At 37.3% G+C, this 25205-nt stretch overlaps 1 protein-coding gene across 1 annotated transcript in view; it reads right to left on the bottom strand.

Annotated features, from left to right (window-relative positions):
• The window catches only part of ADGB (androglobin), a 193783-nt gene that overhangs the window by 91033 nt on the left and 77545 nt on the right, over positions 1-25205 (bottom strand). Inside the window, exons 8-11 of the mRNA XM_089922105.1 lie at positions 17557-17804; positions 13381-13515; positions 9488-9582; positions 2580-2754 (exon numbers count right to left, since the gene is read on the bottom strand). Of these exons, the coding sequence (XP_089778231.1) occupies positions 2580-2754; positions 9488-9582; positions 13381-13515; positions 17557-17804 (653 nt within the window). The remainder of the gene's footprint in view (positions 1-2579; positions 2755-9487; positions 9583-13380; positions 13516-17556; positions 17805-25205) is intronic.

Genomic DNA, 25205 nt, shown 5'->3' with positions numbered 1-25205 from the left:
TATAAAAGTCTTTTACTAAAAATGTGTTCTTTTAGTTAACCTCTACAACACAATTGCTCAGGACATGAAAAAATGTGGACTAATACATGGAGGTAGTGGAAGAACAGAAAATGTAACAAAGTAAAGGTCATAAGTAGAAAAGAAAGCAGTAGTCAAGAAAAATGTTGTGGGTATTCCTAAAGACGTCTGAAGCTGACATAGAAGTAAATTCTCAATGGATATAGCACACAACCCATGCACTAACACGGTGAACATTGAAATTAAACATTAGGCATAATTATTTTAAATAAGCTCCTATAGCAGTGGAAAGGATGACCACAGGACGAAGAGAAGTGAGACTATGACACAGTGCACATGACTTCTCTGTGCTTGTTCTGTGATAACCTCTATACTGATCTCTCTCTCTCTCTCTCTCTCTCTGTTTCCTGTTAATTTCACTTTAAATATTAAATCCAATAGAGAGAAGAAAGACAATGATGTGGTGAGCCTCAAAGGAGGACACTGTGGTTATGGAATCCCATCAATCTGTAGGTTTTCTTTCCCAGCTTACAATGGAGCTATCAAATTACACAGAATTACACAACAGTCAATATCAAAATCAGGAAGTAGCTGAATGCTCAGTATTTTTCCTTTCATTCAGCTATTCCTGATGTTCTGAATGAAGAACGGTTGTGTGGCTCTATGCATTTAACTAAAATATAGCATTCAGTAGTAAAAGATTTTCTTTCAAGCATCATGTGAATGCTGATCTTTGGTTGGAAAGACAGAAGAAGATAGGAAGGAAGGAGGGAAGGGAAGGAGGGAGGGAGGAAACTGGAAAGTTCTTGGAATCCAAAGCAACAGTTGGCACTTTGGTGGCACAAACAGCCCATTGCAGAAACTCAAGGAATGTAAGGAAGTAACTGAAATAATCAAGCAGGAGGGAGAGAGGCAGACAAGTCTAATAAAAAAAAAAAGATGAACTGACCATTTCTCCTGTATATCTAAACCAGATATTTCTTTAATCTTTGTTCTTTTCTGGCCAGGATAAAAACATGTTGTGCTAGAAAATCTTTGCCACCAGCTGTACTGGTTGTATAAATGTAGGCAGAAAGCAAATGTGAGGAAAATTACATGGTTAACAGTTGTTATTTATATCTTAAAAACGTGTAAATTATGGTTGGAAGTAGGAGGCAAGGAACAGGTAAATACTCCAATCTCTGTGGCTAATGCGGTTTTAGGATCCTGAGTACCAATGAGACTTACGTATTACCCTGTGACTGAAATATGGTTCCTCTCCCCTGCACTGAAGGATCAGCAACACTTGAATTGGTAGCAGAAGCCACAGCAAGCACCATCAATAAGGGTACAAGCCATGGTTCATGAGCCCAACCACTTAAAGCTTATTTATATGCTTCTCGGGGATGCCTTTAGTAAACTGGCACTAGGTATGTTCATCATGGCTTTGTCTTCATTGTTCATTCAAGGACAGGCCTGTGAACCCTAATGCAATAACTTCTAGAATGTGATGACCTGTTACTGGATGGATACAATTAGAAGATACTGAGGTATTGGAAAAGACAAAGGAAGAAAATGCGAAAGCAAGGAAATGAACACAAAAAAGATAACAAAAAAAGCTGTTTTTGAACAAAGATAATTTAAACTTTTCGGAATGGGAAATATATATACACACATACACACATATACATATGTAAACCATAGCACCACAATTCTCTATCACCCTTCATTAAAAATCGCAAGTATAAATTAGCTACGGAAAGGCCATATGTTTATGCTGAATTAATATAAACAAATTAAGTTATTCCTCTAAGCAATAATTTTTTAATTATTAGTTTTTCTTTTCTAATCCCCTCTCCTTCTGATTTTTCATTTATGGTCTCGCTCATTTCTTCTCTCGCCATCTTGGTCTCTCTTCCATTCAAACGTGGTGCTCATGGAAAAAGGAGTAAAAATGAAGACTTGTCGAGAAAATGATTGAAGGAGCGAAGAATTAGACATGGATTATGAGGAATTTAGAAATAAAAGGTGAGAATAAGAACAAGGTGGGAACAGTCTCCCTGCCCCATTCTCAACCTGTGTGAACCTGTGTATTTCTGAGCACAACTGCCATTCACTGTGGCTACATGACAACACTGACACAGGAACCAGCCCAGGGTAAAAGTCCTATTCCTATACGAGTTTCAAACAGAAATCAGTCAATTCAAAGATTATGTCCTACAGGGCACTGTAGAATGATGCCCATGTTAGAAATTCACACCAGTGGTCTAACGTATATGCTACTTAACCTTCTATGTTATTTACTACAAACCACTTTTTTATCACAGTTATAATCACAATGCCATCACCCAAAGAATGGCCTTTATATATCTGGCCAGTTTAGACATGAAAACCAAACTGCTTGGCGTCTGAGATGTGCAGAATTAATCCTTTAAAGACATAAAATTCGGACATAAAATTAAATGAAGGTTTTAACTGTAATGTTGAGTTGTTTGCCTTGATATGTATCTCATTACAAATGAAACTATTAGAACTTCATAGAGAGAAATGTTAATAAGATTTTCAGACAATATGATTCATACCTTGAGCTTCATCTGTTATAACAGTTTCCTTTTTTTGACGAAGGAGTTTCCACGGAGGTATAGGAGGTAGTTTTGGTGGTGCTATAAGCAGGCAAGACCTAGTTCTTGTCACCAGCACAGGATGGCTACAGGTGTGGGAAAGCCCATATTCCCTAAGCTTCTCAGCAGAATCAGCCTAAAAGGTGGAAGGCAGATTTAAAAGGATTCTTGTATTTGCTTCATGCACTTAAGATAATACTTTTCGTCATTATAAAAATACTATCACCACTAGAGAGACATAGTGGTAATAAGAAAAAAAATAACCACCCGTATTTCTACATCCCTTAACATAAGCACTATTACTCTTTGTATTTCTTTCCATCTTTTAAGTTATCTGGGGCCCCCTTTCCTTATTTACAAAATGAGAGACTAGAACCAGAAGCCACTTTTCAGTTCTAAGAGTTTAAGATTCTATGAGATTGCAGAAGTCTTAGTATATCAGTTTTGGTCCAAAATTAATCAACTACTATTTTTATAGGTTAAAGCTTTGATGCAGTCCTTAACATGTAAAGTCTTTGTTAGTTTGTTTTTTAAGCACCAGCAATTGCTACGTAGTGTTCAAAAAAACCCACTGCCTTTAGGCGTCAGGTCCATGAGGGTAAGCGGTTGCCTTGTCTACAGTGTCCTCAGGCTCCGCCCACACGAAATCCTCATGATCACGCCTGACAATGGAGGCATTCACAGAAGGACAGAGGGTAGAGGCTGCCCTGTGTCCTGCCAGATCAAGTCGTTTCCCAGGCAGATGCTTTCCATATTTGACGGTTCAGATCTCCTGAAGCCACTTGGCTTTGGAACAATTCAGAATAAGATTTAAGTAGAAATTCAGTTACTGACTGATGGCTGAAATATGCCATAAGTAATCAAAAAGTATGTGAAAGTTAAAGTAATGTACACTGTAGTCAAATTCTCATGTTCACGGTCTAAATGTTGAAACATTTAAAGTAAAATAAAATATTAACTACCTTAAAGTCAGTTTTGCCAGTAACTATTTTTCTTCCTAGTGATTTTGCATCATTGATTTCTATGCAAATAGCAATGTTTGAAAATGTAAATTTATAAAGCAGTCATTTAAATTGGGATCAGAAACCCACCTTTTAGCCTATTCTAAATTATTGCCTCAGCTACAACATGCCTTGCTGTTGGGGCTGTTTTTCTATAGCTCAAACTGTAGCTCAATCTATAGTTGAGGCACAAAATAGGCGGGGGTATATCCCTGAGCTAGAACAGTTCTTCCTGAATCCAGAGATTAATTATGATGGTAATAATTAATAATTGTAAGAAAGAGTTAATCAGTGCATTATTAAGTCCAGTAGAGACACTTAAAAGCATTATAAGTATGTGAAATAAAGAGGAAAGCACTTCAATGTTTTTCTGTTTTTTTTTTTTAAAAAGGCCTAATTTAAAGGAGAGGAAAATGCCACATCCCCTTTATCCCATCTGTGAATGTTAACAATTCACTGAAAAATTCAGAAATCCCTGGAATTATGCCTTAGAGTGGCTTAAAAATTTTTTTTCATAGATGCTATAAAGGCTAAACCTTTTTTGTATAGATGCTATAAAGGCTAAACTTTAACTCTGTCAAATTTTAGAAGTTTCCCAACACCTGAAAGGAACCCTTTCCAATAAGAATTTATGGAAGAATACATTGCTGTTATTCAATAAGTTAATGTCTCGGTATAGTAATAAAAATACATTACTGTAAAATTTACATTTAAATAATATCCAAAGTAGTATTTATAAGTTGAATAATTCCCAGATAGTTTACTGTTCAAAAATTTGGTCTACACATCTCAACTCCTTCTTACAATTGCAATCACAATTGTAGTCTGTTTGCTTTCTTTTTTGAGCTGCAGAGCATCAGAAAATAAAACTATTTAAGGCATTTAGAAAATGTAAGATATTGTGTCAAATAATTAAGTATGGTATTTTCACCTATTGTATTGTTTGAATAATCCACAAAAGTACTAGCTTGATGTAAGGTATGTAAGCCAGTTTCTCTTACTTCGTTTTATTTCCAACATACTACACAATACTTCTGAATGACATAAAGTAATGCTATTAATAATAGTTATAGTTTGATATCGAGAAACTTTGTTCAAGGGGCACAAATTTCCTTAGATTAGAATTAGGGACAGAGAGAAATTTAGAATAGTGAAACATTCTAGTGAAATACTGAATAGGCCTTCAAGAAATATTTTTGAATAATTCATTATGTGAGACAAACTAGAAGTTTCCTTGTCCATAAAACGCTTTCACTCCCTTACCCCATCCCACCTCAGACATTCTAAAAGTAGGATTTTGAGTAGATAGGGGAGGCTTTTTTAGAACTCCCAGCTCACCCATTTAAATAAAACTAAAACCACTTAGAAGATCCAGGAGAAAGAGGATGGGGGAAAATGTGGGGTAATTCTTAACACTTTGTTTCTTCCCAAGTTTTTTTTTCTTTTATTCTTGCATTCTTTACCAATTCTTTAAATAAAAGTATTGACTTTATTTTTACAGCCTGGTCTCATTGTCTTTGGGGTTAGAATTTTTTGCAATGTACTCCATTTAACAAAATTCCACTAGAACAGAACTTGTTTTCTGTAGATTCAGCTTGAAAATATTATATCATCTTTACATTCTGATTTTTACCAGTGTTCATCCTAATAAATAATGTAAAAGAATCAGCAGGAGACTGTAACGCTGTAGTCAATTCATTACAGCCTTGAAGTTCATTTCATTACTGTTATAGACACTGGGCTCATTTCTGAAACTCTGGGCCCTTTAAGTCATTTCAACCCCCAAAAGGAGGATTTATAATACTCTGCACATCCTGGCTCCCTCCCACATCTCAAGCTGCCTCTAACACTTCTCCCTTTGCAATCTGTTCAACCTCTAGTAGTCCCTCGAACCCAGTGGGTTCTCCTTCACCTTCAGACTTTCCCACATAAGCTTCCCTCTGCTTCAAGCACACTTTTTCCTATTTTCCAGGCTAACATCTTAAAGCCACTGCTTAAACATTTTTTTTCCCCCTTTAGGAAGACTTCCCTAGTCACCCACTGGAGAGAAAGATGTGTTTCTGCTATGTGTCCAATACTCATTTATCCACTCCTTCATTAATTCATTTATTTGGTCACTCATTCAACTTTATTTTATTTTAATGCTACATCTACCATGTTCCAGGCACTCTCTATCATGAGAATCTTCTAACTTTATTACTGTTGTTGCTCATCTGCCTTTCTCATTGACTCTAAACTTTGTGGGGAGCGTCCTTATTAGTCATGTTCATCATGGTGTCCTCAGATCCCAGCTCATTGTTTAGGACATGTGGGGTAATTCAATTAATAAACAATTAATAAACATCTGTTGAATTAATGAATAAACATGAGAGTTTCTTTGTTTTTTCAATTAAAAATTTTGTGTTTACAGGTTAATTTTTCAGTAGAACAGCAAAAAGTTCAAGTGGATTATTTTGCACCTTCTTTGTGTAATGAAGATGTAAATTCTATCTTTATATTTTTCAGTTTTAAAAAGTGTTTAAGTACTTCCCATACGTGAGGCCAGGACACTCCATAAAGCATGGCTCATGTTCTTTTGTAGTCTATGATGTTAGACTACTGGAATATCTAAGACAACACCTAGGCCAAGGCTGGGTAAGGAGATTAAAAAAAAATCAGGGCTGACACAGGCAGCTGAAATCCTAACTCGGAAGACTCGGAAGCCTGGGAAGCACACTAGGATTTAACCATGGCTAAAGGTAAATAACTTTGAAATAAAAACAGACACACTGCCCCTTTCTCTACATTCATAATGGCACATTATGTTCTGTTGTCTTGACAATATTACCCTTGTTATATTACAGATTGTCGCAGGAAGGAATGCTTCCTATCTAAAAAGAAAGGAGGAGGAGGAAAAGGAGGAAGAGGAAGGAGGGAGGGAGGGAGGAAGGAAGGGAGGGAGGAAGGAAGGGAGGGAGGAAAGGAGGGAGGAAGGGAGGGAGGAAGGAAGGGAGGGAGGAAGGGAGGGAGGGAGGGAGGGAGGAGGGAAGGGAGGGAGGGAGGAGGGAAGGGAGGGAGGGAGGAAGGAAGGAAGGGAGGGGGGAAGGGAGGGAGGAAGGAGGAAAGAAGGAAGGGAGGAAGAAGGGAAGGAAGGGAGGAAGGAGGGAAGGGAAGAAGGGAGAGGAGGAGGGAGGGAGGGAGGGAGGGAGGAAAGAAGGAGGAAGGAAGGAAGGCAGGGAGCGAGAGAAGGAAGGAAAGGAGGGAGGGAGGAAGGGAGGGAGGGATGGAGGTAGGAAGAAAGGAAGGGAGGGAGGAAGGGAGGGAGGGAGGAAGGGTGGGAGGGAGGGAGGAGGGAAGGAAGGGAGGGAGGAGGGAAGGAAGGGAGGGAGGAAGGAGAGAAAGAAGGCAAGGAGGGAGGAAGGAGGGAAGGAAGGGAGGGAGGGAGGGAGGAGGGAAGGGAGGGAGGGAGGAAGGGAGGGAGGGAGGGAGGAGGGAGGAGGGAGGGAGGGAGGAAGGAAGGGAGGGAGGGAGGAAGGCAGGGGTGAAGGAAGGGAGGAAGGAGGGAAGGGAGGGAGGAAGGAAGGAAGGGTGGAAGGAAGGGAGGGAGGAAAGGAGGGAGGAAGGAAGGGAGGGAGGGAGGAAGGGAGAGAGGGAGGGAGGCAGGAAGAGAGGGAGGAAGGAAGGAAGGAAGGGAGGGAGGAAGGAGGGCAGGAAGGGAGGAAGGGAGGGAGGGAGGAAGGAAGAAAGGAAGGAAATGAGGGAGGGAGGAAGCAGGGAAGGGAGGGAGGGAGGAAGGGAGGGAGGGAGGAAGGAGGGAAGGAATGGAGGGAGGAAGGAAGGAATGGAGGGAGGAAGGAAGGGAAGGAGGGAGGAAGGAGAGAAGGAAGGAAGGACAGAAGGAAGGGAGGAAGGAAGGAAGGGAGGGAGGGTGGAAGGGAGGGAGGAAGGAAGGAAAGGAGGGAGGGAGGAAGGGAGGGAGGAAGGATGGGAGGGAGGAAGGAAGGAAGGAAGGGAGGGAGGAATGAGGGAAGGAATGGAGGAAAGGAGGGAGGGTGGAAGGGAGGGAGGGAGGAAGGAAGGGAGGGAGGAAGGGACGGAGGAGGGAAGGAAGGGAGCGAGGGAGGAAGGAGGGAAGGGAGGAAGGAAGGGAGGGAGGAAGGGAGGGAGGGAGGAAGGGAGGGAGGGAGGAAGGAGGGGCGGAAGGGAGGAATGGAGGGAGGGAGGAAGGACGGAAGGAAGGGAGGGAGGAAGGGGGGAAGGAGGGAAGGAAGGGAGGGAAGAGAAGGGAGGGAGGAAGGAAGGAGGGCAGGAAGGGAGGGAGTGAGGGAGGAAGGGAGGGAGGGAGGAAGGAAGAGAGGTAGGAAGGGGGGAAGGGAGGGTGGGAGGAAGGAAGGAAGGAAGGAAATGAGGGAGGGAGGAAGCAGGGAAGGGAGGGAGGGAGGAAGCAAGGGAGGGAGGAAGAAAGGGAGGGAGGAAGAAAGGGAGGGAGGAAGAAAGGGAGGGAGGAAGAAAGGGAGGGAGGAAGGAAGGGAGAGAGGAAGGAAGGGAGGGTGGAGCGAAGGAAGGGAGGAAGGGGGAAGGAAGGGAGCGAGGAAGGGAGGAAGTGAGGGAGGCAGGAAGGAAGGAAGGAAGGAAGGAAAGGAGGGAGGGAGGAAGGGAGGGAGGGAGGAAGGAAGGAAGGGAGGGAGGAAGGAAGGGAGGAAGCAAGGAAGGGGGAAGGAAAGGAAGGAAGGGAAGGAGAAGGAATGATAACACTATGCCCCTTGGGCAGATCATCAAGAAGATAAATGTAATGCACACAGTAAAGTGCAGTAATCAGAGAATTGAAACTGTAAACATTTCAACCAAATTTCCATTCAATTTCTAATACTCAGCTATTTCTAACTAAACAAATAATTATATCCGTGTCTTCTCATACTTTGATGTAGTGATTTCAGAACATATAAAATTCTAGCAATAAAGTGTTGGATGTCTAAAAGTTCCCCAAAGTGTTAGGAATCAATACAAATACAATAGGCTGTTTTTTAAGTAGACTGAAGAGTAATCTGGCTTTACTCTTTAAAAGGGAAGGAGAAAAATAATTTTTATGTCCCAGAACCAAAGATAACTTAAAAAATTATGGCAAACCAATGCATCCCATGTAACTTATTAAATATTATGTTGTCAAATATTTCACATCATGGGAAAATGTTAATGATACAGTGTCAAGTGAAAAAGCTGGTTTCTAAACAGAAAGTAAAATAGAATTCCCCTGAGTAAAAACGTTTATACACATGTACACATAGAAAATATGCAGACAAGAAAAACAGTCAAAGTGTATACGCCAAAATGTTAATAGTGTCTATGACTAGGTGTTTATACTATGAATAGTTTATTATCTTTGTCCATATTTTCTAAGTTTTCTATAAGTTGTTAGATTTATAAGAAAAAAACAATTAACATTTTTGTGTGTATTACTTTAAGATACAAGGAGCTCATAGCAGTGGTTTACTAGCCCTCAATATGCATTTATTTAAGTTGTCTTAGGTTAAGAAAATATGTATGACCTGTTTATAGAAAGATGATTTATTATTACTTAGGAATGGCTTACACACTTCTCACTGAAATATATAATTTGATGCCTTTTGTTTACAATGAAAGGAATTGATAAAAATATGAGACTACATCCTTTTTTTTTTTTTTTGTAGTTAAAACTATTGCAGTCATCTAAGAAAATTTTGGATGTTCCAGGTCCTTGTACCTAAGTGCCTAATTATAGAGATAAGAGGACTGAAATTCAGGAATGAAATTTTGATTAAATTCTGATATACCTTTTACTACAACACACACACACACACACACACACACACACCATAAATTATACTGAATTTCTTGGCCTTGAGTACTTACCATCTTCTCTAATAAAAAGATCTTCTTTTCAAACAAATAGAGAGGTGTAAAGGTAGCATATACAACTATCTGAGGGGACTGTATTGCTGAAGAACCTGTAAAACCAAACACATATTGTGTCATGGAAATTCTAGACAAAATGGAACTGGCAGGTCTTAGTAGACTGTTCAAATTCCTTAATGAACTTATCTTTGTTGAAGAAATATAGGTAAATGACTCTGCATGCATATAATAAATGTTAAATCTCAAATGTACATCTATTTTAGAATGTCTCGTCAGTTTTACCTTCACAATAGTACCATATAATTCATTAAGAAATCATTTTACTTCATTGTAAAACACTTATTACATAAACTCACTCTAGCTATCTGTCAATGTAACTTAGCTTTCATAGAATCTTTATTTTGAATTTAAGGAATTCTGAGAGTTTCTATGTCATTTCAAGTAGAAAGAAAACATAAATAAATTAATCCTCCCATGAAGAATCGAAACTAAGAAGGTAACTTAGTTTGGAATGTTTAATGCCTGTAGATTTGCTCCTGAACATCAATATTTATTCATGTGTTCCTTAATACCCCTGAAATTACCCCATTTGATTCAGGATGCTTTTGTTCTTTAAAGATTTTGGCCAAAATAATAGAATTTATTTTCCTCTATTGTTTTTATTTTTAATTAAAAGGTTTTGATTTATTCCTTTAAAATTCACACACTTAACAAAAACAGAAATATAGATCAATGGAACAGGATAGAAAGCCCAGAGATAAACCCACGCATATATGGTCACCTTATCTTTGACAAAGGAGGCAAGAATATACAGTGGAGAAAAGACAGCCTCTTCAATAAGTGGTGCTGGGAAAACTGGACAGGTACATGTAAAAGAATGAGATTAGAACACTCCCTAACACCATACACAAAAATAAACTCAAAATGGATTAAAGACCTAAATGTAAGGCCAGACACTATCAAACTCTTAGAGGAAAACAGGCAGAACACTCTATGACATAAATCACAGCAAGATCCTTTCTGACCCACCTCCTAGAGAAATGGAAATAAAAACAAAAATAAACAAATGGGACCTAATGAAACTTCAAAACTTTTGCACAGCAAAGGAAACCATAAACAAGGCCAAAAGACAACCCTCAGAATGGGAGAAAATATTTGCAAATGAAGCAACTGACAAAGGATTAATCTCCAAAATTTACAATCAGTACATGCAGCTCAATATGAAAAAAACAAACAGCCCAATCCAAAAATGGGCAGAAGACCTCAATAGACATTTCTCCAAAGAAGATATACAGATTGCCAACAAACACATGAAAGAATGCTCAACATCATTAATCATTAGAGAAATGCAAATCAAAACTACAATGAGATATCATCTCACACTGGTCAGAATGGCCATCATCAAAAAATCTAGAAACAATAAATGCTGGAGAGGGTGTGGAGAAAAGGGAATCCTGTTGCACTGTTGGTGGGAATGTAAATGGATACAGCCACTGTGGAGAACAGTATGGAGGTTCCTTAAAAAACTACAAATAGAACTACCATATGACCCAGCAATCCCACTACTGGGCATATACCCTGAGAAAACCATAATTCAAAAAGAGTCATGTACCAAAATGTTCATTGCAGCTCTATTTACAATAGCCAGGACCTGGAAGCAACCTAAGTGCCCATCATCGGATGAATGGATAAAGAAGATGTGGCACATATATACAATGGAATATTACTCAGCCATAAAAAGAAATAAAATTGAGTTATTTGTAATGAGGTGGATGGACCTAGAGTCTGTCACACAAAGTGAAGTAAGTCAGAAAGAGAAAAATACCGTATGCTAACACATATATATGGAATCTAAGGAAAAAAATAATAAAGGTCATGAAGAACCTAGGGGCAAGACAGGAATAAAGACACAGACCTGCTAGAGAATGGACTTTAGGACACGGGGAGGGGGAAGGGTAAGCTGGGACAAAGTGAGAGAGTGGCATGGACATATATACACTACCAAATGTAAAACAGATAGCTAGTGGGAAGCAGCCACATAGCACAGGGAGGTCGGCTCGGTGCTTTGTGACCACCTAGAGGGGTGGGATAGGGAGGGTGGGAGGGAGGGAGACGCAAGAGGGAAGAGATATGGGAACATATGTATATGTATACCTGATTCACTTTGTTATAAAGCAGAAACTAACACACCATTGTAAAGCAATTATACTCCAATAAAGATGTTAAAAAAAATTCACGCACTTACATTTCACTGCACTAGATAATATGTTTACTGAAGAATAATATCTTTAGAACCGCAATATATAAATTAGATGTTAAGCCTGGATCACTCTAAAATGGATTAAGATGTGAACTATGCCCAACTTGTAAAAATATGTTTTTACATTTAAAAAGTAAATTTTGTATATGTAGGGGAGCAAAATTTGTCACCTTAAAATGTGTCTCTCTGTCATGAGGATTATTTTGGGCTTTTTTTTTTTTTTTTTTTTTTTTTAAGAACAGAGTACTCAGGAATTCTTCCTTTTTACCTCCCCCTTAACTGCCTAAAAGAATTCAGATAAAGGGCCTGGTCCAGGAAAAGCACTACCACCAGAGATACCTACAAAGAATATGGGCTAAGTGTGGTAGGGCAGGGCCTAGAGACAAGAGTTCTCTCTGTGTCCCACTGCCTCTGCATGGTAGAGCCAACATGTGTTTACCAAACATTTGCTTTTCAATCTCCAGGTGAATTGCCTTCCTCCCTTTTGAAGTCACAAACCCCCGACCCCCTTTTCTTTCTCTCAGATGGTAGATAAGCCTCAATTGCCTAACTTGTCCTTGGGTTTCATTTTTCTTATGAGGCCTCATACATACATAATTATTATTCTTTTTCTTCTGTTAATCTGTCTCATGTCAATTTAATTCTTACACCAGCTAGAAGAACCTGGAGAGAGTAGAGGGAAATTTTTTCCTTCTCTAACATATTTTTCATGCAGCAGAGATCTGAACCCAGGCAATTTTACTCCACAGCCCAAACTTTGAACCACATTCTGTATCTAGAGGTTGACTTAACTATGAGTTTGGTAGAAAAAGAGGCATTGTTACCATCATTTTCACAAAGAAAGAAACTCAAAGAAAGGTTTAGCCATTCTCACAAACATGAATAATTATCAGTAACTTTGGGACTGTTATGTCATCCAGTATCAACAAAGATTGCTTAAGGCATCACTATAAGAAAACAAGTTTTTGTATAAAATTAAAAATATAATGACTAGTGTTTGTATTTTCTCTACCAAACCACCAGACATGTTTCTGTAAAAATACAAAGCCAGAACTATGAAAATGCTCTCACGAAAAAACACAGTAATGTATTAAGAAAGACAAAATGAAAAAAAAAAACTAGATAAAGCATAGTGCCGGAGGTAAATGGACATGTTTTCATGTAAAGAAGGATGAACTGAGAATTATGATATACACTCTGGAAGCACCAAGATAGATGACCCAATGTTAGGACTATGAAGTTTAAAAAATATATTTTATATATCAACATATATATAAAATTTACACAGAGGAGGACATATATTAATACATATTAATATATAATTATATATTTTATAATAAAAATATATTATGTCTACTAACATATAACATATATTTTTATTAGTATTATATATCCTCCTTCATGTAAACACTTCTGTGACTGTTGTACCATAAGAACTTGGATAACGTTGTCTCATATGTAGGATCTTGCTCTGTTATGCATAACCATCTGAGGGCCTAACAATTGTGGGCAACCTTGAAAAGCTTATTTAGACATGTCTAAACAGGAAATACATTTCTATGCTCCAGTGTTTTCCAGCATTTTAGGAAATAAGTACAATAATTATTATTCTAGGAGACTGAGAACTTACAATCTGACAGAGACTGTAGAGAATATTGTACGTCTGATGAGGGCCTTGAACCATGAAGAGACCATTTGAATTTTTCCTTTTCTTTTTCCTTCTCTCCATCTTTACTCCTCTTCTTTCCAAGGTCTTTTGCATCAGCTTTCTCCAACATATTAAAAAAAATGTAATAAATCTTTTAACTACAAAACCTCAATGTATGTCGCTTATTAAGTCATTGTGTTGAAAAGAAAGTTAAATAGTAGTATTTAACTTATTTAAGTGTAAAACAATAGCCATAAATTTCCCCAAGTACTACTCACCTCAAATTAGTAACATCAAAATAAAGCAAAAGGAAACTTTGAAAATTGACATGTATTGTGAAAGACATGCAGCATTATTTATTATTGACTACACAAATTTTATGTTAAATGTAGATGATCAGTTGAATATAATTTATTCATATAAAATCATGGTGTCAGGCTGATTTTCTCATTTAAAAAAGAAAAACCGGCAAAGAAAGTGCTTAAAGTTGAGTCCTAAATGTGGAGCCCTCTTAGATCTTCTTTACTTGGGGCTTGCATTTCAAGAAACACAGCTTTCTGCCTCCAGAATATCTTCTGGTGGAAACTGGCTACCAACCAACGTCCACAAACCAACATCTGATTGTCCACATGTTGTGTGTAGTAAAACCCAGTACCCAGAACCGTCCACCATTTGAATTTCCATTCACATTTACATTTCTATGAAACATGTTCTCCTTCAACTTACCCCTAAGCTTTTTTATTTCCTAATAAATCCCTTCCAATTCTAAAACAGAAATTTCAAATTTCTGCCATTCATTCTTTCATCATTTGCTAAACTTGTAATCACCATTGATCAGGTTGTTTGTTTTCTTTAAAATTTGCATAAATGAAAACTATAACATTAACAATTTGTACTGCCCCTTAGCTTCTAAAGTAAATGTATCTCATAGCTTTTATAGTAGATTTAACATCTGTGTTAGATACAAAGGCAAAGATAACTATAAGTGTAGGATGAGATATTTTATTGGGAAACAAGTACAAAACACAGATTATCAGAATTTTATTTTGTGGCTTTTCTATAAATATTTGACTTAAAACTAATTATAGGTAATAATATATGACTTCATGTATGATTTTAAAATGGGGTTTTAAAAGCCTTTAAATGCCTATTCAGAATTCATAATTTAAAATATATAATGTATATATATATAATAAAAATTATAAATAGAAAAACACACTTTTCAAATAGAAATTTGGAAAGTATGCAAAAATGTTTACCAAAATGTGTTTTTGCCAATACCATGAGTAAATCTGTTGCTCCTCTGTCACCTCATTTCACCCATCTGGCCAACCCCTCTGAATAAAAGTAGCAGCTGAGTCCTACTGGACATGGCCTTCCTCTAGTTCTGCAAGCTTCTGCCACATCTATTTTAAATAACAACGAGAACCTTCATCTCCACCTCCACTTCACTCTTAGCTCATAGAGAATAGAAGCCTTTTGTCAGAAACCCTCAGCTTCTCCCTATCAAACCCGTTCATCCACTGACATGTGCATCTGTCCTCTCCCATGCCCTGTGCCCACCCGTTAAGATGGAGGAGACTTTGCTCCCTGGTTTGGTCCAATCCCTTCACCTGGGCTCTCTGGAAACTTACACTATGGCTGTCATCTCAACTGCATCTTCCCAATCACTTAAAAATACTTCTTCATCAGGTAAAAATTTAAATATCTTTCACGGGTCCCCTACATTCCCTGTCAGCTTCCACTTTGTCGCTCTCCTGTTCTTCACAGACAAACTCCTAACAGGGGTGTTTATAAATTATCTTACTTCCCACTTATTTCTTAACCTCTCCAACGTGTCTTCCACTCCCATCACTTACCAGTGCCCAGTGACCTCCATATCACAAAATCCAGCAGAGAAACTTGAATTCTCCTCATATTTCAACTCTCAACACTACTTGACACAATCTCCCTGATTCTTAAAGCACTCTTTTCCTTTGACTTCAGTAGCAACATGCTCTGCTGGTCTTCTTCCTGTTTCTCTGGTCATCCTTTAACCTCTTTTGCCAGCTCATTATTTGGTACCCAGTTCTCAGATATTTAGCTTCTTTAAGGCTGAGTCTTAAGCTTCTTAGTCTTCTCACTTTACGCCATCTCCTTGGGAATATCATTCATTGTTTAATTTGGCACGCATTTGTCAATGATTCCCAAAAGTATATCACCAGCCTGGAACTCCTGACATGAAAGTACACTTGATTTCTTAAAGGCACTTCAAATTCAATATGTTCTGAGTCATTCTGTGATCTCTCCTCATAAAGCCGTTCCTCTTTTGGCATTACGCCTCTCAATAAAAGGTACTACCATCTATCCAGTTTTGGAAGTCAGAATTCTACACATCATCTTTGCCACATTCTGCCATTTTTTACGTTTTAAATATCTCTCAATCATTTACTTTATCTGCCTCTCCACTATGACTGTCCTATTACCCTATGCCAAGCTACTATTGTCTCTGAACTGAGCTGATGCAAAGGTCTCCAAATTGTTTTTTCTATGTCCACTCATGTCACTGACTCTCCACCCCCATGCGCACACCAAGTTATTTTCTTCTCAGAGAACCAGAATATCCTTTTGAAAATGTGAAATAGATCATGACTCAACCCTAAACTCTTCATTAGCCGTCAATTGCTCCTTGGTAAAGATCAATCATCTTAACATGACCTGGAGGATATGAAATGATCGCTCTCCTATCTACTTCTCCAGGCTCTTCTTAAGCCACTTTATTCCACACATCCTCTCCTCCAGCTAAACATATCTTCTACCAGGTCTTCCAAATCATTGTCATTCCTGCTACTTCTTCATAATATTTATATCTGCTGTCTCCTCTACCTAGAATGCTCTTCCCTTCTCAGTCCTTAATCTTCCTCCAGATATCCCTATCATCTTTGCAAACACAGCTCAAAATTCCTTAGGGAATTCTTCCTTGATGCCCCAGACTAGGTCTTTCATATGAACTCCTAAAGTTTCCTGTATTTCCCTTCAAGACTCATGTATTAGTATGTATTTATGATTTTTAAAATTAATGTTAGTCCCACTCACTAGACCTTAGTTCTAGGAAGTGAGTTCCACACCTGATGTTGTTCATCAAGTTATCACTAATTCCTAGAACACTTACCGATATTCTCAGCAAGTAGTATATTGAATGGATTGTTAAATGGAGGGCTGGATAGACAGAAGTTAACTTGTGATACATGAGAAAGGGATTCCAGGTTCAAATTAATTTAGGATACACTGGGTAAAACAAATTTAATCTGGCTTTTTTTTTGCTTTCTTTTATAAACTAATACACATTAGATCATTTTAAATGGCACTGATGATAGGCGGATATCACACACACAATTTTTTTGTATATTTTTGAGAAACATTTACAGTAATTATTTCTGGGCAGTATATGGTTAGAAATGCTGGTTGATAAGATCTAGATAAGGACAAAATATCAATATCTTATAAAACATAAACATTTGAAAGATCATTACAGATGCTATCACAGTACACAGAAAAGCTGAGTATCTTCTAGTATATTTAACTCTTACTATACAAGCATTATTGTTCATATGTATGGCTATATAAAATATTTTAGAAAACATAAAATAAATAATGATTAAATATATTTCCCACTTAAGAAGAAATGCTCCTACACTCTGTAAAATAACTCAAAAAATTTTTTCCAGATTTTAACTTTCACCTTACAATAACCTGCAAATCATAATCTAATCTGTGTCCATTTCACACTTCCTGAAAAGGAAAACAGGACAACTTTTCTCCTTTGGTATTCTGGTCCATTCCACTCTACATATAACATATAAGAAAGATGTGTTTAAGGGAAATTGAAAACTTAATGTGTTTTTCTATATTAATAATATATTAATTGAGTATCATCAAAATATATAATTGCCTTTGATATTTAAGGAGAGCAAAATATAGTAGAATAATTAACATATGGTAAACACCATTGCAAGTTCTAATATCTTGGAAAGAAAGGACCTTAATTACATGACTGTTTCCACAACACTTAATAAATATAATGACAATAAATAATCATTAAATTAAGCAATGACTAAACTATAAAGTGTTTATATATAATACCCATATTGAATAACATCATGATATAGAATGTCTTACCCTTTAAAACTCTGTCACTTTTCTCAGGTAATTTTAGTGTTGTTGCTGAACCTTCAGGTTTGAATTCCTTGCCATCTTTCATTTCTTTGCCATCTTTCACTTCTTTCCCATCCTTCATGTCTTTTCCTTGTTCTTTTAATTTGGCATCTATGTCTGTTATTTTGCTTTCAGAGCTGGACTCATCTGACAGCTTAAACTCGGGCAATATTTCTCTCAAGAGCTCCCAAACTTTGTCCGTATATCCTGGGCTTAGGTAAAAAACAACGTTAATTTCCAAATTAAGCATTTTATTCCACATCAAGAAATTGCTGACAGAAAAAAATTAACTTGCTACTTCAAAAAACCAATTACAATAGTTACTTCACATGTTAGTTAAAAACACCATTATGTGCTTATTTATTCAACAAGCTTTGATTGAGTGCCTACTCTGTGGTGGGCTTTGCTGATGCAAGGAGACCAAACACAGAGTTCCAATTAAAGATGGTGATGTAGGAAGATTCTGAACTCACCTCTACCTATGGACACAACAAATCTACAGCTACATACAGAACAATTTCCTCTGAAAATAATAAAAAAAAACTAGGTGAGGAATTCCTTCATATCTGGCAAATGAGAAAAAAAACCATAGTGAAGTGGCTAGGAGAGGCTGAGACACAGTCTTGCCATAAACCTCACACAGTGTGGGCACACACAGTTTGGAGGGAGCTCACATCCCTAAGCTTTTCCCTGAAGAGTGAAGAGTTTGAACCCCACATAATGGCACCCCAACTTTTAAGACCTGCAGATCAGAGACAAGCTCCCAAAACATCTAGTTTTGAAAGCCAGCAGGGCTTGCATCCATGAGGCCCACAAGGCTATAGCAAACTCAGAAAGAGTTCTTAAAGAGCTCTCACGGACTCACCCATCCCAGGACTCACCCATAGAAGAGCACCCAGTAGGAGACTTTAATATCCCACTTTCACCAATGAATAGATCATCCAGACAGAAAATCAATGAGAAAACACTGGCCTTGGGACTTCCCTGGCAGCCCCGTGGTTAATACTTGGTGCTTCCGCTGTGGGGGGAGTGAGTTTGATCCCTGGTCAGGGAACTAAGATCCCACGTGTCACATGGCATGGCCAAAAAAAAAAAAAAAAAAGAAAACATTGGCCTTGAATGACACATTAAATAGGATGGACTTAGACACATATAGAACATTCCACCCAATAGCAACAGAATACACATTTTTCTCAAATGTACATGGAACATTCTCCAGGATAGATCATGTGTTAAGTCACAAAACAACTCAATGAGATCTAGAAAACTGAAATCATACCATGCATCTTTTCCAACCACAACTGTATGAAACTAGAAATTAATTACAAGAAGAAAACTGGGAAATTCACATCTATGTGTAGATTAAACTATATGCTACTGACCAACCAATGGGTCAAAGAAGAAATTTAAAAACTGCTTTGCGATAAATAAAAATGGAAGTACAACATAACAAAAATACAACAGATACAACGACAACAAACAAATACAACAAAGCAAAGATAGTTCTAAGAAGTAGTTCTGTGAGAGTTCGTAGCAATACATGTCTACATTAAGAAATACAATCTCAAATAAACTACCTAACTTTACACCTAAAAGAAATAGAAAAAAAAAGAACAAATGAAGCCTAAAGTTAGTAGAAGGAAGGTAATAACAAACATCAGAGTGGAAATAAATGAGACAGACTAAAAAGACAATAGAAAAGATCAAAGAAATTAAGAACTGGTTTTTTGAAAAGATAAAATTGACAAACCTTTAGACTCACCAACAAAAAAAGAGAGAATACTCAAAGAAAATCAGAAATGAAACAGACACATTGTAATTAATACCACAAAATACAAAGGATCATAAGAGACTACTATAAACAAATATACAAAACAAACTGGACAACCTAAAAGAAATGGATAAATTCCTAGAAACATATGATTTACCAAGACAAAGAAATAGAAAATCTGAATGGACTGATTACTAGTAATCAAAAACTTCCCAACAATGAAAAGTCCAGAATCAGAGAGCTTCACTGGTGAATTCTACCAAACATTTAAAGAAGAATTAATACCAATACTTCTCAAATTCTTTCAAAAAAGAGAAGACAGGGGAGAATGTCTAAACTCATTTAATGAGGCCGGCATTACCCTGATATCAAAATCAGACAAGGATATCACAAGAAAAGAGAACTACAGATCAAAATCCTTGATGAACATAGATGCAAAAAATTCACAATAGAATGTTAGCAAACAGAATTCAACAATACATTAAAAGGATCATACACCATGATCAAGTGCGATTTATTCCTGGGGTGCAAGAATGATTCAACATGCAGAAATCAATCAGTGTAATACATCACAGTAAAAAAAATGAAGGACAAAAATCATATGGTCATCTCAATAGATGCAGAAAACCATTTGACAAATTCAACAACCATTTATGATAAAAATGCTCAGCAAAATGGGGTTAGAGGGAACACACCTCAATATAATAAAAGACATATATGACATGCCCACAGCTAACATCATACTTAATGGTGAAAAGCTGAAAGCTTTTCTCTAAGATCAGGAACAAGATAAGGATGCCCACTCTCACCACTTTTATTCAGCACAGTATTGGAAGTCTAGCCAGAGCAATAAGGCAAGAAAAGGTAATAAAAGGCTTTTAAATCAGAAAGGAAGAAGTAAAACAGTCATATTTACAGATGACATAATATTATATATAGAAAACCCTAAGAAACTCCACCCAAAAGCTGTTAGAATAAACAAATTCAGTATAGTTGTAGGATACAAAATCAATATACAAAAATCTTTTGCATTCTATACACTAATAATGAACTATCTAAAAGAGAAATTAGGAAAACAATCTCATATACAACTGCAGCAAAAAGACCTAGGAATAAACTTAACCAAGGAGGTGAAAGACCTGTACACTGAAAACTATGATATTAATGAGAGAAATTAAAGAAGACACAAATAAATGAAAGATATACATGGCTTATGGACTGGAAGAATTAATATTGTTAAAATGTCCATACTACCAAAAGCAATCTACATATTCAATGCAATCCCTATCAAAATTCCAATGATATTTTTCACAGAAGTAGAATAAACAATCCTAAAATTTGTATGGAATCACAAAAGATCCTGATTAGCCAAAGTAATCTTGAGAAAGAAGAATAAAGCTGGAGGCATCACACTTCCTGATTTCAAACTGTAATACAAAGCCATAGTAGTCAAAAGAGGATGATATTGGCATAAAAGCAGACACATAGATCAATGGAATAGAATAGAGAAGCCAGAAATAAACCCATGCATATATGGTCAATTAATTTATGACAAAGGAGCCAAGAATATAATGGGGAAAAGTACATTCTCTTCAATAAATGGTGCTGAGAAAACTGGACAGTCACATGCAAAAGAATAAAACTTGACCGTTGTTATACTATACACAAAAATTAACTCCAAATGGATTAAAGGCTTAAAAGTGAGACCTGAAACCATAAAACTCCTAGAAGAAAGCATAGATGTTAAGCTCCTTGACATCAGTCTTTGTGATAATTTTTTGGACTTGACACCAAAAGCAAAGACAACAAAAGTAAAAATAAACAGGTGGACTATATCAAACTAAAAAGCTTCTGCAAAAAAACAAAACAAAACAAACCTACAACAAAATGAAGAGACATCCTACTGAATGGAAGAAAATATTTGCAAATTGTATATCTAATAAAGGGTTAATATCAAAATACAAAAAGAACTAATTTAACTCAATAAAATGACTATCCAATTAATAAATGGGCAGAGGATCTGAATAGACATATTTCCAAAGAACATATACAGATGGCCAACAGGTACAATGAAACGTGCTAAACATCACTAATGATCAGGTAAATGTAAATCAAAACCACCATGAGTTATCACCTCACACCTGTTGTAATGGCTATCATCAAAAAGACAAGAAATGACAAGTGTTGGCAAGGATGTGGAGAAAAGGGCACTTTCATTCACTGTTGGTGGGAATGTAAATTGGTGCAGCCAGTATGAAGTTTCTTCAAAAAATTAAAAATAAAACTATTGTATAATCCTGCAATTCCACTTCTGGGTATTTATCCATAGGAAAGGAAAACACTAACTCAAAAAAACAGATGCACTCCCATGTTCACTGCAGTATTATTTACAATAGCTAAGACATAGAATCAACATATGTATCTACGGATGGATGAATGAATAAAGAAAGTGTGGTATTCATATACACAATGAAATATTGTTCAGACATAAAAAATGAAGGAAATCTTGCCATTTGCAACAATGTGGATGGACTTCAAGGACATTATGCTAAGTGAAATAAGTCAGAGAGAGAAAGACAAATATTGTATGATCTCACTTACATACAGAATCTAAAAACAAACAGCAAAACAAACAAAAATGAACTCACTGATATAGAGAACAGATTAGTGGTTGCCAGAGGCAAGGGGTAGGATTTGGGCAAAATGGTGAAGGTGTTCAAAAGGTACAAATTTCCAGTTATACAATAAATGAGTCATGGGGTGGTAATGTACAGCATGGTGACTGTAGTTAACAATACTGTACTGTATATTTGAAAGTTGCTAAGAGAGTAGGTCTTAAAAGTTCTCATCACAAGAAAAAAAATGATAGCCATGTGGTGCTGGGTGTTAACTAGATTTGTGTTGACCATTTCTCAATATATACAAATATTGAATTATTATGTTGTACACCTGAAACTAATATATTGTTATATGTCAATTACATCTCAATAAAAATAAATAAACAAGCAAAGAAACCAAAATAAACAAAGAGACCAAACATATGGCCCTAGTCTCAAGGCTCACTCAGTCTGGGAGGGGAGAGAGGCATGTCACACACATGACACGGAAAGAATATGTATTTGAGCATCTGTTAAGTGCCAGGCACTTTCCTATATATTATCATCTAGATAAATGGTCTCTATGTTACTTCTCTGTGGAATTTAACAATATTTTTACTTTCTCTAAACTCTTTCCTGAGGCTTCTACAACATCATTCTTTTCTCGTTTCTATTATTATAGAAATCACTTGCAGACTCCTTTGAACACTCCCTTTCCTCTGCTCACTGCTGACCAATTAGGGCTGCTTCCCCAGAGTTCTCCTCAATATGCTCTTGAGAGTCTATAGCCTTTCCTCAGTGAGTTAATAAGCACAACCATATTTTAGGTTCACCTGTACTTTTATGTAACCCTCAAATCATTAGCTCCAGCTCAAACCTCTCTCCAGAAGAGAAGAGGTTGTGTACAACCACCTAATAGACATCTATCCAAAAACAAACAACTCGGACTTCTCTGGTGGTGCAGTGGTTAAGAATCCACCTGCCAATGCAGGGGACATGGGTTCAAGCCCTGGTGCAGGAAGACCCACATGTCACGGAGCAACTAAGCCCATGCACCACAACTCCTGAGCCTGTGCTCCAGAGCCTGCGAGCCACAACTACTGAGCCCCCATGCCACAACTACTGAAGCCCATGTGCCTAGAGCCTGTGCTCCACAACAAGAGAAGCCACTGCAACGAGAGGCCCGCGCAGCGCAACGAAGACCCAACGCAGCCAAAAATAAATAAATAAAATAAATTTATAGAAAAGCAATCAAAAACAAACAAATCAATCAATCAATTAAAACATCCTGCCACCATCTTCTAGTTTTCAGTCAAGTTAGAAAACCGAGAATGACCAAGTCTCTCTCCATGAAACTCTCATCAAATAAAAAGTATGTCCCTTAGATCCTACCTCCTCCTACTGCAATTGACAACATTTTCTCCATTCTTTTATTTTTTAAAAATATCTTTATTGGAGTATAATTGCTTTACAATGTTGTTAGTTTCTGCTGTATAACAAAGTGAATCAGCTATACATATGCATATATCCCCATATCCCCTCCCTCTTAAGCCTCCTTCCCACCCTCCCTAACCCACCCCTCTAGGTGGTCACAAAGCACAGGGTTTATCTCCCTGTGCTATGGGGCAGCTTCCCACTGGCTATCTATTTTACATTTGGTAGTGTATATATGTCGATGCTACTCTCACTTCTCCCTAGCTTCCCCTTCCCCCCCACGTCCTCAAGTCCGTTCTCTAGATCTGCATCATTAGTCCTGCCCTGCCACTAGGTTCATCAGTACCGTTTTTTTTTAGATTCCATATATATGTGTTGGCATACAGTATTTGTTATTCTCTTTCTGACTTACTTCACTCTGTATGACAGACTGCAGGTCCATCCACTTTATTACAAATAACTCAATTTCATTCCTTTTTATGGCTGAGTAATATTCCATTGTATGTATGTGCTACATCTTTATCCATTCATCTGTTGATGGACATTTAGGTTGCTTCCAATCCTGACTATTGTAAATAGTGCTGCAATGAATATTGTGGTACACGTATCTTTTTGAATTATGGTTTTCTCAGGGTATATGCCCAGTAGTGGGATTGCTGGGTCATATGATAGTTCTATTTTTAGTTTTTTAAGGAACCTCCATACTGTTTTCCATAGTGGCTGTATCAATTTACATTCCCACCAACAGTGCAAGAGGGTTCCCTTTTCTCCACACCCTCTCCAGCATTAATTGTTTGTAGATTTTTTGATGATGGTCATTCTGCCTGGTGTGAGGTGATACCTCATTGTGGTTTTGATTTGCATTTCTCTAATGTTTAGTGATATTGAGCATCTTTTCATGTGTTTGTTGGCAATCTGTATGTCTACTTTGGAGAAATGTCCATTTAGGTCTTCCACACATTTTTGGATTTGTTTGTTTTTTTGATATTAAGCTGCATGAACTGCTTGTATATTTTGGAGAAAAGACCCCGAATAGCCAAAGCAATCTTGAGAAAGATTGCAGCTGGAGGAATCAGGCTCCCTGACATCAGACTATACTACAAAGCTACAGTAATCAAGACAGTGTTGTACTGGCACAACAACAGAAATACAGATCAGTGGAACAGTATAGAAAGCCCAGAGATAAACCCACGCACATATGGTCACCTTATCTTTGACAAAGGAGGAAAGAATATACAGTGGAGAAAAGACAGCCTCTTCAATAAGTGGTGCTGGGGAAACTGGACAGCTACATGTAAAAGAATGAAATTAGAACCCTTCCTAACACCATATACAAAAATAAACTCAAAATGGATTAAAGACCTAAATATCAGGCCAGACACTGTAAAACTCTTAGAGGAAAACGTAGGCAGAACACTCTATGGCATAATTCACAGCAAGATCCTTTTTGACCCACCTCCTAGAGTAATGGAAATAAAAACAAAAGTAAGCAAATGGGACCTAATGAAACTTAAAAGATTTGCACAGCAAAGGAAACCATAAACAAGACAAAAAGATAACCCTCAGAATGGGAGAAAATATTTGCAAATGAAGCAACTGACAAAGGATTAATCTCCTTTCTCCATTCCTATCACCACTTTCTCTGTAGAAGCCCTTGGCAAAGACTTCTGCAATACTGCACAAACCAGTTCCCCTGCTCCAGTCCTGAGCCATCCTCCAAAATCACAAGTGTGATAAGATCATCCTCCTGTCTAAAATCCCTCAGTGACATTCTGTTGTGAAGATTTCTTAACTTTCTCTGTTTGGTTCCT

Source organism: Delphinapterus leucas, chromosome 12, assembly GCF_059928025.1.
Source record: "Delphinapterus leucas isolate spDelLeu-1000000601 "Yukka" chromosome 12, BTC_Dleu_Yukka2, whole genome shotgun sequence".
Classification (NCBI taxonomy): Eukaryota; Metazoa; Chordata; class Mammalia; order Artiodactyla; family Monodontidae; genus Delphinapterus; species Delphinapterus leucas.
Note: the sequence above shows the minus strand (reverse complement) of the source record. Positions and strands in the feature narration are given on the sequence as shown.